The sequence below is a fragment of the Mustela nigripes genome, chromosome 10 (assembly GCF_022355385.1).
Source record: "Mustela nigripes isolate SB6536 chromosome 10, MUSNIG.SB6536, whole genome shotgun sequence".
Classification (NCBI taxonomy): domain Eukaryota; kingdom Metazoa; phylum Chordata; class Mammalia; order Carnivora; family Mustelidae; genus Mustela; species Mustela nigripes.
Genome location: NC_081566.1, coordinates 20,318,873 through 20,335,699, shown reverse-complemented (window position 1 = coordinate 20,335,699; position 16,827 = coordinate 20,318,873). Strand labels below are relative to the sequence as shown.

Genomic DNA, 16,827 nt, shown 5'->3' with positions numbered 1-16,827 from the left:
CGCCAGCGGCCTCAGGGCCTCCTCACTAGTCCTCCCTCTGGACTAGTGCCCCCCTCACCCCCACCAGCACCTTGGGCCCATATGGGTTAGCTCTCACCGTGCATTTTTGGTAGTGTGCCCCCTGGCCGCGATCGGGAGAAAGCAGCATCATCCTGCAGGTGGGGGTGCTCTGGACGTGGATCTTTTTGAACATGTCGGGGTGTGGCTCGTATGGTCTCTTCCCCTCGCCTCTAAACCCCATCCTATGATTGTAGAGGACATTGGTCCTGAAGCCGGACTATTCTTTCCTTGACTTTATATGCATTAAACCCCTGTGAAGCTTTAAAATTTAGGGGGTATTGATTGGCTTCTAGCAGTCGTGTGGTCTCAGCCAATATGCGCAGGAATGAAGCACTCCGGGGGTGCGGGCCGAGGCGGCTTCTGGGTGCAGGGATGCCCGCCCTTACCGTTCCTTGATCCAATGAGACCTGTAGCAGATATAAACAAATCTGGTGACAGCGGAGCTCCTTTGACCAAAGGCAGTGTTCTGTTGAGAGCTGTGGTTGGTCCTGGGCTGCCAGGGCTCAGAGGATGCTACGGTGACCCCGCCATGGGGGCAAATCTCTGGGGCGTGGTCTGAGGGGAAGGGGGCCAAACTTGTGAGAGCTCCTTTGAGGACCCGCTCTCTCCAGGTCACCCAGCTGAGGAGTCAAGGAGCTCAAACAGCAAGCCAAAATCTTGGAAACGGTGACTGAGAAGGAAAGGGAGGAGGGAATGCCAGGCCCCCCCAAGTGGTGAGTTCTGTGAGGGGTCCCCACTCACGGGCCTCACATTAGTGTTTGTCCACTCATGACAGGTGGTTGGTCCAAGAGGGACAAAGGGTAGACAGGAAGGCTCTGGGATCGTGGGGGAAGCTGGAGGAGGTAGGCAAGGAACGCAGGCAAACCAAGAAGAGGACGGCACAGGGACCCAAGGCACACATGTAAGCAGCATTATGGCCCAATGGTTGTTGGCCAGACCTCTGGGTCACAGGCCCTGATCCTGCCTCTACTGCTTATTGCTGTGTGACCTTGAGCGAGTTACTCGGTCTCCCTGATGCTCAGCTCCCCTAACTGTAAAATGAAGACCCAGCAGTTATTTTATAGGGGATATCGGAAGGTTTCCTGAGATCCATTTAGTCACTGCTTCGTAAATGGCAGTGACAGAAGATGGAACACTTGGGACCCAAGGGACAGCTTTAATGCCACACTTGCCCAGAATGATGTAGACTCTGCTGGAGTCTGGCAGACTCGGTGTCCACCCGGAAGCTCATCTCACCTGGGACTTAAGGGGGGTCTGCACTGACCACAGCCAAGTTTTAATGCATGAAGAGGACCAGTCTGTGCTGGGGGCTTCCTACGTATCCCGATGACCCTATCTATTCACTTATATTTCAGAAGATACTCAAGCTTTTGCCTTCCAATTGCTTGTGTTTATGCAGTGGGGGAGGGAGGGAGCAGAAGAGGCAAAATGTTTGAGGCCAAAGCCACCTCTGTGGCCCCTGGGGCAGGAGCCAGAGAGGGGCCTGGGGCACCCGAATCCCACTGCATCAGCAGAGGCACAAATACCAGACGATTATCCCAAGGATAAAAGAGGATTTAGGGTGACTTGATTCAAAGCTCCCCTTTCTCCTTTTTTGGGCACAGGCCTGGGAATAGGGGTGGGACAGAAAACAGACAGAGCCTTGTTAGGGACTTGAATTTTCACATGTAGAATGACAGGGTTTGGGAAAGGGCTTTCTCCTTCATGTGCCCCTCCCATCATGTGTCGTCTAACTGCTCTTTATTTTATTTTTATTTTTAAATTTAATTTAATTTAAATTTTTTTAATAGAGAGAGAGAGAAAGCAAGAGACAGAACACAAGTGGATGGGGAGGGACAGAAGAGAAGCAGATTTCCCCCTGAGCAGGGAGAGCCCTGAGCCCCTGATCGGAGCTCGATCCCGGGACCCCAGGATCATGATCTGAACGAAAGGCAGACACTTAACCAACTGAGCCACCCAGGTGCCCTCACCTGATCTTTATTTTATTTATTTATTTTAAAGATTTATTTATTTTTTTGACAGACAGAGATCACAAGTAGGCAGAGAGGCAGGTGGCGGGAGGTGGGGGGTGGGAAGCAGGCTTCCCAGTGAGCAGAGAGCCCAATGCGGGGCTCAATCCCAAGACCCTGGGACCATGACTGAGCTGAAGGCAGAGACTTTAACCCACTGAGCCACCCAGTCCCCCCTATTTTATTTATTTTAAAGACTTTATTTATTTATATGTCAGAGAGCGAGTGAGCATACAAGTAGGCAAAGGGACAAGCAGACTCCCTGCTGAGCAGAGAGCATGACTTGGGGCTCGATCCCAGGACCCCAGGATCATGATCTGAGCCAAAGGCAGAGGCCTAATGGACTGAACCACCCAGGCACCCTCACCTGATCTTTCAATGTAAAACTCCATCTGTATTCCGGGGCGATCTTGGGAGACTCATCTCCTGGGGCCTCAGCGGGGTTTGTGCCTATGAGAAATGGGCAGGGCAGCCTTCAGCCAACACCAAAACTGTGGGGACACCAGCCGCATCCCTCTCGGCGTCCTCCCCACCTGGCTGGGCCCCCCGGGGAGCGGGGTGAGAGCCTTTCCAACCACCTGTCACTGGCTCTTCTCTGTGTTGTGGTATTCAAGGCTCTCAGTCCCCGGGAGGACAGTAAAGCGTGAGAGCCCAGCGTCAGGTCAGAGGCCGAGTGTCCAGCGAACGGACGACCAGACCTGCGTGAACAGTTGCCAGTGAGTGTTTGCGTTCTGGCCATGAGCCTGGCTGCTCCAGTGCGGGGGAGATGCATATGTCTTGGGTCACATCCCAGCAGGCAGTTTCCAAATTCACCAGGAATTCAGCCGCCGCAGCCCCTGACTGTAATACTGATATTAACACCCCTGCCCCCACCCCAAAGGCGCTGGGTGCGGAAATCCTACTTTTCTGTTTATTCAGCTCAGGGGCTCTGCAGAGGACAAGCAGCCGCTGCCCTTACTCCCCTGAAACCCGGGACCCCTCCTTCACTCGCACAAAGGCTTTGCTGGGGGGAGGGGAGCAGAGTTCTGCCTTCCTGTAGGCTGGTCAGTTTAGGGGCGCAAGGGTGCATTTCTGAACATTGTGTTCCAGCCTGAACGCGCCTTCCACAAGGAGGGCTGTCCTGAAGGCTGAGGGGCAACCAGCGGAGGAACAGGGTGAAGCAGGGGCTGGCCTAGGCTGGGCTTGCGGTGAACCACGGAGGGTAGGCCTCCCGCCCGGGCGGGCCGAGCTGCCAGCGGGAGCAGCAGGCTTCCCATCGGGCGGCTTCATGAGATTCTCGCTCTTTGGAATGATGGAGGGAAATCGTGCCTGGCAAGCAGATGGCGCCTGGAGGCCTCCGCCGAGCTTCAACCCCTCGTCTTGCAGAAGTTGACTCATTCTCTTGTCCCATATCCACAAGAGGGGCGCCCCTCCGCGGGTCCCTGCTCATTGCCCTCCTCCCCCTGCTCGCTCCCCATTTCATTCCCTGCTCATTCTCCCCATCAGCAATGCGGACCCAGTTGTTTCTTTTCTGAGCGCTCTCGGCCCCGTGGAGCAAGTGTACAAACCTACAACCTGCTGTTCTTAACTCCCGAGGGCCTGGGTCTGTTGTGTTCAGTTGTGTTTGCGGTGCCCAGGTCCGCAGCCTGCGGTGTAGACGTGTGGTTCTGAAATCTTCCCTGTGCCTCACCGTTGCCTGGGGAGGGATTTAGAAAGGCTCCACTCCCGGAAACCCCGAGTTAACTGCCTGAGGTCCGGATGGGGATGGGATGGAAAGGGGGGACCTTTGCTGACCTAATGCTGTTAGCATTAGGAGGCCTCCAGAACCTTGTCTCAGAATGAGCCAATCAGGCAGCTTTGCCCCAGTGGCCCTTTCTCTTTTATTTATTTATTTACTGGAGGGAGCTGGATTCTCAGCGCCTGTGGACATCATGGAAGCTAGCGCATCTGAAGGTGCCCCGCCGGGAATGTGTGCGGGCTGGGCCGGAGGGTTTGGAAGGGAGCTGGCATCATTTCTGGGGCGAGCAGAAACTAAGTCAGACATGTCTGTCCCAGATACCTGGCCTTCGGAGCCTGCAGTCAGAAACCAGCAAAGGGAAGCAAATGGCCGGGGGCATCTGGACCCTGGCAGGCCCCAGGTCCCCATACCGGTGGGGGCATAGTGTCTCTTCACCCTAGTCATCCCCGTCTGCCCTGTGCGTGGTCCGGGCATGTGCTTCCTGTGCTCTCGTGTGTGGGGAATGGACTTTCGGAAATCCAGTGGGCTCCTCCTCTGTGTGTTTTTAATTCACCGTGGTTGTTTTTTTTTTTTTAAGATTTTATTTATTGGGGCACCTGGGTGGCTCAGTCGGTAAAGCATGCTATCTCCAACAAATGAATAAAATCTTTTTAAAAAAGTATTTTATTCACTTATTGGAGAGAGAAAGAGAGCAGGAACAGGGGGAGTGGCAGAGGAACGGAGCAGGGAGCCCGACCCAGGGCTCCGTCCCAGGACCCCGAGACCATGACCTGAGCCCGAGGCAGAGGCTTAACGGACTGAGCCGCCCAGGTATATCCCATTCATTGTTTTTGAGGCTGATCCCTGTTGACACAAGATTGGCTGCATTACTGTTCATTCATCCCTTCTCTTTTTGATGGTCATGTGAGACTGTGCCTAATTCTTTCCCGTCAGAAATAATGCTATAACCCGCTGTAGAATGTCTATTACGGCACAAGCGTCCTTGCGCACAGGTGTTCCTCTCTCTCCCCGACCATTGCCACTTTCAGACTGTGCTGGGCTCTGCCACCGTCACCGTCCTCGGCACTGGCAATCTGGCTCTCAGTCGGTCAGTGTTTGCCCTTGGCCTGGTCGCCTGGTGTTTGATGACCTAGTCTGACACCAGAACTGCCCCGTGGCTCGAGTCTCAGGGCTTCTACCCCAACCCCCGCCACCTTCTGGCCCCTCCTGTGAGGGAGGGTCTTTTTGTCAGGAGAGACTGGTGAGTCTTGGAGCCATACGGCGGGGTCCCATGCAAGTGGTCAGTTTTAACAGGACTCCGGTGGAAGTTCAGTTTATGGTGATGAGGAGACACGGAGGGTTTTCCTGATGAGGGGACAGCGGGAACCAGAGTAGAATAGACCTGGCAGAGCAGTGTGGGGGCGAGGACTGGCTGAAGAGCCGGCTGCCCAGTGGAGGCTGGTTCTGGTGGGAAGCAGGCAGCGCTTTTGTTACACGAGGTGAGTGGAGAAAGTGAGAGCCTCATGCCCGCCTCCCAGCGACTTTGCTTGAGCGTTCTGGCAGGACGAGGTGGATGGACATCATCAGTGGCAGGGTCTTGGTGGCTGGGGGGAACGTTGGGAAGAAGCACCGGCCCCACGGCTGTCCCCGGGACCTGCTGAGCTTGGGGATTACTCACTGCTCGGACTTGCGCGCGGCAACCTCGTTTTCCTCCAACCCGCTGGGAGCTGAGGCTCCAGGAGGCTGGGCCTTCTTCTCCCTCCGGGGCTCACAGGCTGCTTCTTGGCCCTCCAGCCTCCAGGTGAAGGAACTTGGGCAGCCCCGTGCAGGCTGCAGCCCAGCGATGACCAGGGACCTGGAAGCTGATGTCACTGCCATGGGCTTGGGGAGCCGACAGCAAGGGGCCATCCAGCGTCCTCTCAGCTCGATTCCTCTTTGGCCTGAGGTTAAAGGAAGTTCCCAGAGCCCTGATCGGGGGAACAGGAGACCAGCATGTGTGTTGGGGGGTGGTTTGGGGTGAGGGAGCTCTTCGAGCTTGGCCAGCCTTGTGCTTTCAAGCGAGCTTCTGCTGGAAGCATCAGGTTTACTGTTTTTGAAAGAATTCACTCTGGGCAGAAGCTTGGGCTTTTGCCTTGTTTGACAGCCCGTAAAATTCAACTGCAAATCTAGACTTCCAGCTCTACTGTTTGCAGGAAAGACCTGGAGGCAGTTATCTACTCCTTCCCCTCGGCTGGCCGTCCCCCCACACTCCCGTGTCCACCCTGGATCCCCACCTCTCAGCTCCACACCGTTGGGAAATCACGAGGAAAATGTTCCCAAGGGCAAGGGTGGAGGGCAGCAGGCTGGCTGGGCTGGCGGATGGACCAACAGATGTCAGATGTGGACAGACTGATACGGCAGGGAAGACAGAGCCAAGGGATAGTGGACTTCATGCTTTGAGGCTGTGTGTGTGTGATTTCTCTTTGGTAGATCCTGGAAGCCCAGTGCAGTGGGAGAATCCATTATTCTGAGCCTTCAACAGGTACGAGGTCTTCACCGTGTTGGAGATGGGCAGGCAGGGGACAGACTGTAAGGCACCTGCCTCGTTTTTCATGCGGCCGCTTCTGCATTTGACTTTGCTGAGCGGCATTCCTTAGGTCCTCCCGTCCCTGGCCCCGTTTGGGAGACTCCAGGGCCTGGCGTACACCGCGGAACGAATAAATGTCACTGCGTGAGCGACTGCCTTCATGAAGCAGGTGGTTGTTTGTGGAGCATTTACTATGGGGTCTCCTCATGTCCAACCTATGGGAAAATGTATTTTTTTTTTACTGATGGGTAGGTACCTCTAGGCTCAGGAAGCGTAAGTGACTTGTCCCAGGTCTGGCAGCTAGGACCGTGTGTGTGTGTGTTTTGGGAGGGTGGGTGGAGATTTACAAGAGATTTAAGAGGCTCCTGGCATTTTTTATTATTGCTCATTCTTGCAACGTCAGCAAGTCTGTGAATTTGTGCATGTGTAGAGCTGACGGGATTGAGTGGGCCGCCCCTGGAAACTGGGGACAATGAAAACAAAGTTGGGGGTTTTCCAAGCGGGTGCCTGATGCAATAGTTCTCTCTAAAAACAGTGGAGAATAGGGAATATTCTCTGTACTGAGAATAGGGAAGAAGAGAGACAACAGGAGAGACAAGCGGAGGGAACAGAGAGACCAGAGGGACGAGACCTTCTGCGACATTTAAACGGCCCCCTCTCTCAGACTCAGGAAAGAAGAAAGGCACAAAAAAGAACAAAGCCAGGTCAACTGTTAAAAATTATTTAATAGAAAGTCCAATGTCAAAATGTAACAATAAACAAAAATACACATGTATAAATATGTATATATAATTAGACCTGTATACTTCCTCAGACCCTTTTCAAAATGGAACAGAATCATCATTACATCTTGGTGGTCAAATCAACACGAATATTCAAGCGACGCGGCCCCACTGGTGCGGTGGGGAACATCCCACTGAAGCAGTTGGAGGGTTCAAAGAATTCCAATCACGCGAGAGCCGGGAAGGTTGCCAAATGTCCTCCTCGGGAGACCCAGAGAGGCGAGATGAACAATTCCACGGCTCCGGACATCGTTCCGGATCTTTTCTTAGCACCTGTAGCCACCACTGTCCAGGGACAGCTTTCCTGTCGGGCAGGTTTTTCATTATTGAAATTTAGGTTGTTTGGAGAGTCTGTTTGCCCTGTCTCCCAGATGAGAAACTCCTGGGATTTTGATCTTAAGACCTTCTTATTCTGCAGGCCAAGTGCCAGCACAGTGGTTTGGGGATGGATGCCATGAAAGTGTGCCGATTTGCTCTTAAAAGAGTAGTGTCCAAAGTGGGTGTGCGCAGACCAGGGGGTACTCAAGGTTCCCCCCCGGAGGTGTTCAGAGAGAAGATACCAGAACCTCTGTTTATAATATTTTGTATCTTATTCTTTTAAAATGGTTACATTGTGTACTTTTCTTTCTTTTTTTTTTTTCACAATGCGTCAAATATAATAGTCCAGGAGTAGGTGAATATGGGCTTTCAATAAATTAATAAACATCCAGATGGGGTGCATCTCACAGAGGTTTTGCCGAGAGGCGTGTGCGGTAGAAATAAAGGGGCACCCACTGCTTGGTAGAGTTCCCGTGCATGCAGAGCGTGGGGGAGCCTGCCCTGAGGGGCTCCCGTGCCCACACGAGGAAGTGTGCAGGGGCTCAGAACAACACTGCCCCAAGATACCTCTAAGACCCAACTGAGAGCAGATGCCTCCTAATCCTGCCACGGTACTTCCTTGAACGTAAGGCCTTATTCCTAAGTTAAAAATCACAGCACACAGAGCAAATACACAGCCACTGGCAATGGGCCAGGAGGCATTTTGATCCTTTCCTGGTGACAGTGAGGGAAGGGACCAGAGCAGACCATGGGGAGAGGGTGCCCTAGGGCGAAGCCCACCGTATTCCACGACCACCCCCTGCCGCCACCAAGGGGACCCCACAGGGCCTTAATTTTCAGGTAGGTGTGTGTGAGACCGGATGCTCTGTCAGTTTCCAGCATGGCAACTGCCACAGGCCTAACTCTAATGGAAAGGACTAGGCCGGTGGGATATTTGAGTGGGAACCACAAGATGCACAATTAGAAATTCCTCACCAGGGAGCCAGAGGAAGATCTGGGAAAAGGGTGTGCGTTTGAGCTAAATTCTTTCCAAGGGTTCAGAAGGCTGGTGTTGCTTTTGAATATGCCAGGCTGCACCCAGGAGGGTGGGTGTGGGGGTCTTGCAAAAGAGGTCAGCCCCAAGGAATAGTCAGGGCCCTTGGGGATCCCTGGAGACCCAACCGCTCGGCTAAGAAAAGTGTCTTTAGCGCCTAATCCCTCCAACCTCTCACTTGTTTGAGCCTTTTCTTAAGTTTCTAGAAAACACGCTGCCTCACAGCTAGTATTTTTGATTCATTGAATTCTTTTTCTTCTCTTTATAAAATTTCCAATTATTTGTGGGGGTGGGGGGAGGGAAGAACCCACAGCTCTGAACTCTGAATAGGTTCTCTGGAAAACCTAAAAGGCACTGTGAGGTGTCTCCACAGAGAGCCTGCTTCTCCCCCAGCCTCCCTGCCTCACGACCGGAGGGTGCAGAGCTGAGCTCGGTGGGGGGCCCCCTGTCCCCACGAGGCCCCTGCTGGCTGTCTAGGTTGGCAGGTTTTTGCCATGTGCCTACAATCCATTTGTGCTTTTTTTTTTTTTTTTTCTTTTTAAAAAATTTTTTACTATCCCTTTTCTTTGGCAGGATTCAGGTGTACATGTGGGACGGAGCGGAGGCTTGGCCACAGGGTATGACCGAACCCGGGGAAGGGCTGATCCAGGGCAGCTGCCTCTGGGTATCTGGAGGAAGGCATCACACTAAGCCAGCAGGCTGTCGGCTGTTTCCTGGGAACTCATCTTAGGGCATCCCCTCATCCTGGGGTCTAGGCCAGCTTCGTACCAGGGGTATTTCAGCCTTGGTGGCTCTATGGACAAGTCAAGATGACCAGGCACTGCCCCTTGCATGTCTCTAAGCCAGGTCTAGCCCCCGTTTAAGCCCCTGAATTAGAACAGCGTTTGGCAGGAGGATAAGGTGCCAGGTGGGTGCGTGGGTAGGGGCAGAGGACACATGGGGACGAATCATCTCAGCTAGCAAGTGTGTGGTCTCACAGCAAGAGGGCAAGTCTGGGCCCCGATGCTGACCGCACTTATCTCCCTGGGGGACCTCCGCAGTGACCTCTGCTTCGGAGGGCAGAGCATGGCCTGTAGCTCTTTTTCAGCCCTCCCCTCCCCAGTCTAGGGCAAAGCCCCCGTGGCCCTCTGGGACCAGCCAGCTGACTGCTCGCCCTCATCCCCTGTCCTCTTGTCCCGACAGCCCGCACTGCCCCGTCGTTGGGCCACGTCCCAGACTGTCCTCGCAGCCCCCTATGCGCTTTGTAACCTTCTCCCTCAGTCCTCTGACACACGTGAGCCTGGATGTCTCCTCTTCCTGGAGCCTCGATTCTCCAGGCTGGGCAGCTGCCACTTTGAGGTGCTCCCACAGCACCCAGGACTGAGCCTTACGGTTTCCACACTGTCTCCCTGATTGATGCTAGGCTCCTTGAGGGCAGCAGCCGTGTGCGGCTTAACTGGGCATTCTGGTGCCTACACTAGGTGCTCTACACCCAATCTGCTGCACGAATGAGTCCTCAACCCTGGAGAAGGCAATGCTAATGATGCCCCCTCGGGGACAGCCCAGATGATGGGGCCCCAGATCCACACCTCGGGGGCACAACGTCGCCGTGGAACGGCTGGGCTGCCAGTCAAGGCCATGCTGGACAAGCAGGCGAGGGTGTGAGGGACACTGGTTGTAGATGGCTACTCCTGGCTCGGATCCCGAGGGACGCGCCCTTTCCGCACCAGGGCTTGGGCAGGATGCCGGCCTCCGTGTCCAGGCCAGAGGCCCAGGTGAGGCAAACGTGCCAGTGTTAGGGCACCCTGGTCCAGAGGGGGCACGAGGCCGGGTGGCCAGCAGACCTCCACCCCCCTCATTGAGTCTAACTTCAAGTTTCGCAAGAGGGATCACTAAGCGTTTCCTGTTTGGGCATTATTAGAGTCATGCTAATACCTTCCTAGATGTTATCCTTGAGAGTATAAAAAGCACAGTACAGCTCTTCCTTGGAATATTTCAATGATAAAGTAGATCCGTATTTTCTTCTCTAAGTACCTGTGTCTGTGTCTGTGTGTTAAGAAAAATAGATAGATCCGAATTTAGAGTCCTAATAAGGCAGCTGCCTGGTTCTGATCCCGGAAAATAGATACGAATTTTTAAAAATAAATTTGCATCTTGTTTTGAATGGAAAAGCTGGCTTGAAATCTATAACGAAGCTTTCCTTCTCTTGCTCTCTTGACGGTCAAGAAAGAATAGTCCCTGAAGGTCGGGACTGAAACGCCCCCAAACAGTGGCTCTTCTATTCCCTTTGGGTCTAGGCCAAGTGGGCCCTAAGGTTCTAGAACTATTTGCAACCCTGGAGACCCTCCGGCAGTTCTGGCTGAGTTTACCGTGTTCTTTTTACTGCTTTTAAGTCTTACTCAATCATGTTCAAAGCCTTGGGCTAAAAATAACTCCCGGAAAGGGAAAAAGGGAGAATTCTGGGTAGAGGGGGAAGATGGTATTAGAATGAGGCCTTTGGTTTAGGAGCGGTCTTGTTGAATTAAAGCCACTTCTCTGGCTTACAAGAGACGAGAGCCATTTCCTACATTATCTTGAAGGAATCTGACAGCTGCCAGGGTTGAAAGAGGCAAGATCTTGGGGACAGTTTTCAGAGAAAACTGAACGTAATAGCACCCCCTCTCCACAAGGAACTTTTTTTTGATTCTTTCAAGCCGAGTGAGGGCAGGGGTGGGTTCCCTCTAGGCAGCACCTTTAACAGTTGCCATGGAGACGTGAGTCCTCGGTTTTCTAGAGGACGTGCCTTGAGAAGCAAGGAAAGGAACTCTGGGGAGTTCTTGGCTCTTCCGACCTTGCACGCGTTATTTAAGTGACTGTCTAAGTCACGACACGACACGACTCTCCAAAACATTTAAAGTCTCGAAAGAGATTCACAGTGACCTGCGGCGCGTCAGCTGGCCGGTTCAAACACTGGACGGAGACATCCAGCCCTGACCCACAAGAAGGGATTTCAAGTCAACGGTCCAGGCCCATCGTCTACGTTGGGTGATCGGGTTCTCCCACACTTCTCTGCAAGATTAAGGCTTTTCACCCTAACACGATGCAGTCTGGGATGAACTAAGCCTTGGGAGCCAAGAAAGAAATCACAACATGCAAAGGCCTGTTCTGGTTGCATCTGGAATTTCACTCTAGAAAAAACAGGTTCCTTTTCCAGATGCTGAAAGGATTCCAGAAAGCGAGACATGTGCCTAAATCCCCAAAGCCTTTTCCTTCTGGGCACTAGATTCCTGTTGGCCAGCAGCCTCTGGCAGTTTGTGTGTCGCTCATCAGACCCGGGGAAGGCCAAGGAAAACACTCCCCATGGCAAACCCAGCTGGGGATAAGCCAAAGAGTGATCTGGAAGAGAGAAGCCCCGAAGGGTTCTTTTCACAGTGTTGCGAAGGGCAGAGTAAGAACAACAAAATTTGGAGACTGCTTGAATGACATCTTTCCTTCTTCCCACGCGGGCACGAATATTGGATAGACGCATTCTGTACTTAGAAAATGCCACTCGGAACAGGAGGGTCACAAATTCACTTCACAGGATCACACTGGAGGATGACAATTACAAGACAATTACAAAATTCCCAGCACAGTATCTGGCACAGAGTGAGTGTAAATAATAAATATTAGTTCCTTTTCCTCTTTCCCCAAAATTAGGTTAGATCCCGGATAAGGTACAAGAGTCTCCTGAGAGACGTGGGCGAGCTAGTGCATCTAAAGGTCGGTTACAGAAGTCAAATACATTCACTCAGCAGCCCCGGTTTCTGCGGTAGCTTTTTTGATCGTTTTCCACAGACACGCGAAAAGGTGACTGATAGACATGTTTTCCCCTTGGAAAAACATGTCCGTTCATTGGCAAAAGGCAATTCATAGATGTCACAAAATTCCAAAGGTGTACTGCAGGGACGTTTGCGGCGCCGACTGCCTCGCCCAGGTGCCCACAGGCTTGTGGGGGCCCCGCGGTCCACACGCGACATCCAGAAGCCAGTGTCGCTGCGTCCAGCCACCTGTCCACCGTGCTCCCAGATAGGCATTCCCTCTCCCTGACCAGGTCTTCTTTCTCTACTGGGGTTTTGCGCAACTTCACAAAAACCTTAATTTCTGAGAGGTACAAAGAAATAAAGCTCTAAAAATGCCTCCTGGGGGCCAAAACACGGAAGGCAGATTTTCTGTCAAATGATCCAGTGCAAGCTAATGCTTTTTTTTTTTTAAATTTGGGAGTTGGGAGGCTTTTCAAAAAGAACATATCAGAGTCCTGAAAGTCCAAGATTCAGAGTCAGTATTCTCCTGGCTTAAGACACGGATCATTTTTCTTCCTATGAAACCAACATATTTAATGGGGTTTCCTTCCTAAGACCAGTAGGGATGGAGCGCTCCTTTGCAATTCTTGCCTAATGTCTAAGCGGTCTGTAATCAATCTGCTGCCTGCATCACAGGTACTGAGGTAAAATTCATGAGAGGTACAATCTCGGCTTTTAGCAGGCTTCTGGGAGAGTCTGGCCCTTAGAGAAAAAAAAGTCTCGATGAGGCTGGGAAGGGGGCAGTTAGGACTCAAACAGATGGAGTCGAGCATAGAGACGAGGGCTCCATCATCCCTGGGCTGATTCTGATTCTGACACGGAGGGGCTTCCCTGCCTGGCAGCCACACCAGTGTGGACCACAAAGGACCTGAGGCTGCTGCCTCTGCCGGCTCATCCTTGTTCGAGTCAGAGCAGCCCAGTCTCAGAGCGGGGCCTGTGAGGAGGGGGAGAGGCCCGTCTCCCCGCAGGTCCGTGGGTGGCCCCTGCTGCCGCCGAGGGCTGACCTAGTTTCCTCGTCTCTGGACTTCATTCGTTCTTTGTCCCTAAATAGACCCTAGCACCCCTCTCGACTCCAGCCTGGGGGCTGGGAGGCTTGGCTGAGGTAAAAGACTCTTTTGAGGTTCTCTGCCAGTAACAAACACGTACTCAGTTAAGACAGCAAGTACTCCATGATCCTGAATCTCTGCCAACCAAAAGAAAGCACATACACTGCTGAACTTTGACAGCTCCACAACCCAGGAGCGCAGACGGCGTGTGAGATCCAGCCATAAATCTTCTAGACGGTCGGCCCCACCCGCTGGCCGCCAGGCAGCTGTATTTTGAATTGCACCCAAGCGTGGGGCCCTGCTATCAACTCTCTGCTGAATGCGTCTCACAGTCCATTTTCCGTCCGTCCTTCTTCTACCTCCTTCCCCCAGGCCACGCCACTCCCTCCCTCCTTCCATCTCGCTGAGTCCTCAGCCAGCAGAAGCACTAGTTTCGGGATGATTCTTTTCATGGTATCTGAGACAATCTGCTTCATGTTCAGATACATGGCGGGGGGCGGGGGGAGGAGGCAAAATATTTCCTCATTAGACCCTTTGCAGAAGACATTAAAAAAAAAAAAAGTACAAACACAAATCACTTGACAATTTTATGATTAAAGCCAACGATGGAAAAAACAGTTTTGAGTGTTGCTAACATCGTCAAGCATCTCATTCCAACCCACTCAACCACCCCATTTCTCAGATCTATTTCTAGACATACCAAACTTGTCCACAGATGAAATCACGTCTGCACATCGAAGAGTTAAACTTGGGAGACAAGAACTCCACGTGAAAAGCCCCCAGACCGAGAACCAGTTTCTAGTTTTATGAAACACTCAAAAGTCAACTTCCCAAGGAACACTTGGTTCTGGGCGCACATGTATCATGTCCACATGCTAAACAGGACTAGAAAAAAATGGTATGAGCATGTATCATCTTTGGGTAGAAGGTGGTGGTTTTTTGGGAGGACAGGACGCGCTCTGAGAACATCAGGTAGAGCCGCCTGTGGGAGATGCTTAGCGCCTGTGTCACTCTTGCTCGAGAAGAATCAGCAAATCATGTAACAGTGAACAAAGTCCCACGTGGACAAGTTTCAGGGGGCGCTCAGCAGTTTACTGACAGTTGAGGAAAACTATTTTAGTCACTTGGCCAAAAGCCACACGAAGGCAGGGGAACGTAAACCCCTCGGCGACTGGACTCTCTCTGCATTTTTTTGCTTGAAGCAGGATAAAAAGCCTTAAATTTTGGCCGCATCTCTATTTATGGAACAACCACAGCTGCTCCCCAGAACAGCGGCTGCTGGCTGAAAGAGTGAGGGGCTTTTGTTGCTACCATCGGAGTCCGTTTTCTGTAGCACTTGACTGAGTTTCCCGCCCCCCACTCTGTGCCCCGGGGTCTGATGGCCGATCGGGAATCCATCCATGGCGCCATCCGTTACGGATGGATTTTAAAGTCAAGGCTCATCTTCTCGGCAAGAGCGAATTCAGCGGCTTATTCTGGTCTGCGGGAGGTGAGCTCTCCGCTACCCAGGACGAGTCACGACTCCCCACCTTGGAGGGCCGTAGTGCGGCTGATCCCGAGCCCCCACCCCCGCCCCCGTTCAAACCCCACAGGAAGAGAAACCTACATTCCCTCTCTGCGCTTCTGGGGCGCAAAGCACACCCTGGCCTGCGGGCATAGCATGTAGCAGGGCGCCCTGCCCTGAAGGTCACAAAGAGAACCCTCGTCAAAGCTATCAAACGCGTTAAAAAAATACAAAAGTTATTTTCTCCTTTTGATTGCTATTTACTTTTGACAGCATTTGTTAAAAATATTACTTCTGTCTCTGAGAAGAGATCATTCTCTTCATATAATATGGAAAAATAAACTCTACCAAACCCACAGTTCACATTCCCCCAGCACTGCCCCAGGGCTTCGGCTTCCGCATCTCCAAACAGCATCACCAGTGTCAACGTACTACATGTCCAGGACGGGAACGCACGGCACTGTCCTGGCCAGGGCCGTGCGGGAGCGAGGAAGGAAGTGGCAAGGCTCACGGAACATTCAGGAGGGAGCGAATGAAGACGTAGGACGGCTGATCTGCTAACAAAATCAGAGGACGCGGGGTGGCTTCGGGCCTTCCTAAAACGTCGAGGGGCAGTCCCTCATCTCCTCTGACCACCGGAGGCCCTGCCAGTGGGTGGCGGATTGGTGGAGGGGAGGGAGCCATGAAGCTCAACTGTCGGTGTCCCCTGCAAAAGCAGGGCTCCTCTTCCACACCCAGGATCACCGTAAGACACTGAACTGGATGAATGGGAGAAGACAGGATACATAAAAACAGTAAAATGTTTATTTTCTTAGAAAAAAAAGTGGGGAAGAGGGATTCAAAATGATTGTGATCACACTTCCAACTGCATCTGAGCAAAGCTAATGTTGCAAGCTTAATCCTCGAAGAAGACACCTCGTCAAGGAAACCACCTGTCGCTCGCGCCTACGTCACTCCAGCAGTCCCGTCCCCACAGGCTCTTTATGGGTAATGGCTTCTCTACCTCTTCTTAGCAGAGAAACCAGGCTTGCCACAGCAACCATCCCGTCTCCAAAGCGCAGCACTGGCAGTGGGAAGCAAGGCTCTGGACCGCTCGGGAGAGGCAGAGAGGGAGGAGAGAGGGAAGGAGATGCTTGTCTTAGAAGCAGAACAGTTCTACGACAGAAGTTGGATGTCTGAGTTCACCACTACCTCATCTTATATAGAAAATCGTTTGGAGAGCATCTGGAAAACCAACAAGATCTTTAAGATGAAAATGCAGAATTTTGCTGCATACCTGGACACAAGAGAAGTGAGAAGTTGCAACAAGTTTTAACTAGCAGCAACAAAGAAAGTTCTAGAACAGTTTGTGTGTGTGTGTGTGTGTGTGTGTGTGTATTTGTTTTTAGCAATATTCCTTTGCAAGTTCATTAAGAAACACTGTAATTTAATGGGGCATACGATATGGAACGATCTTCTTTTTGCTATAGCGCTGTTCGCTGAAGAGAACCGACCTTTGCAAGAATTTCAACTGGGGTGTAACCTATTTACACAGTAGTAGCTCCTGGTTTCAGTGGTAGGATGGGTGCTATGTGATATCCTCTTCTTCGGAACAGTAATCTCGACCCTGGAGGGGAAAAGAGGACAGTATGTGAGTGAGAAATTCAAAGCAGAACCCAAGACAGTGAATCACTGGCAATTTCCTCCCAATGCCTATCTCGTTGGAAGAGGGCTCAGAGTGTATCAGTGACTACGGGCACAAGGGAGAGAAGCCACAAATCCGTGTTGGCTGATTTATCAGTGGGATACGCCTCAGGGCACGGAAGTGTTACTGAGCCCCAAATAAACCCTTGCTTTATATTGGTAAGAACTTATGTTAGGCACATACAAGACTCAGTTTTTCGCCACAAAATTATCAAATGGACGATCCAATCAGGAGCCCAAGTTCTCAAGACCGAGAGAAACTGAAATAAACAATGAACAAGTCACTTCTGGCTGGGGTCAGGGCTGCTCATGATCTATGGTGGTGTATCT

At 52.1% G+C, this 16,827-nt stretch overlaps 1 protein-coding gene and 1 long non-coding RNA gene across 2 annotated transcripts in view; both read right to left on the bottom strand.

The window, feature by feature from the left end:
- Positions 1-314: 314 nt before the first annotated feature.
- LOC132026088 (uncharacterized) lies at positions 315-2,709 on the bottom strand. Its single transcript, XR_009406765.1, has 3 exons — positions 2,648-2,709; positions 2,437-2,519; positions 315-467 (listed from the first exon to the last, which is right to left on the bottom strand). It is a non-coding gene; the product is annotated as an uncharacterized LOC132026088 (long non-coding RNA).
- Positions 2,710-7,038: 4,329 nt separating this feature from the next.
- The window catches only part of C10H1orf21 (chromosome 10 C1orf21 homolog), a 227,892-nt gene continuing 218,103 nt past the window's right edge, over positions 7,039-16,827 (bottom strand). Inside the window, exon 6 of the mRNA XM_059412763.1 lies at positions 7,039-16,420. Within this exon, the coding sequence (XP_059268746.1) occupies positions 16,382-16,420 (39 nt within the window). The 3' untranslated portion in view covers positions 7,039-16,381. The remainder of the gene's footprint in view (positions 16,421-16,827) is intronic.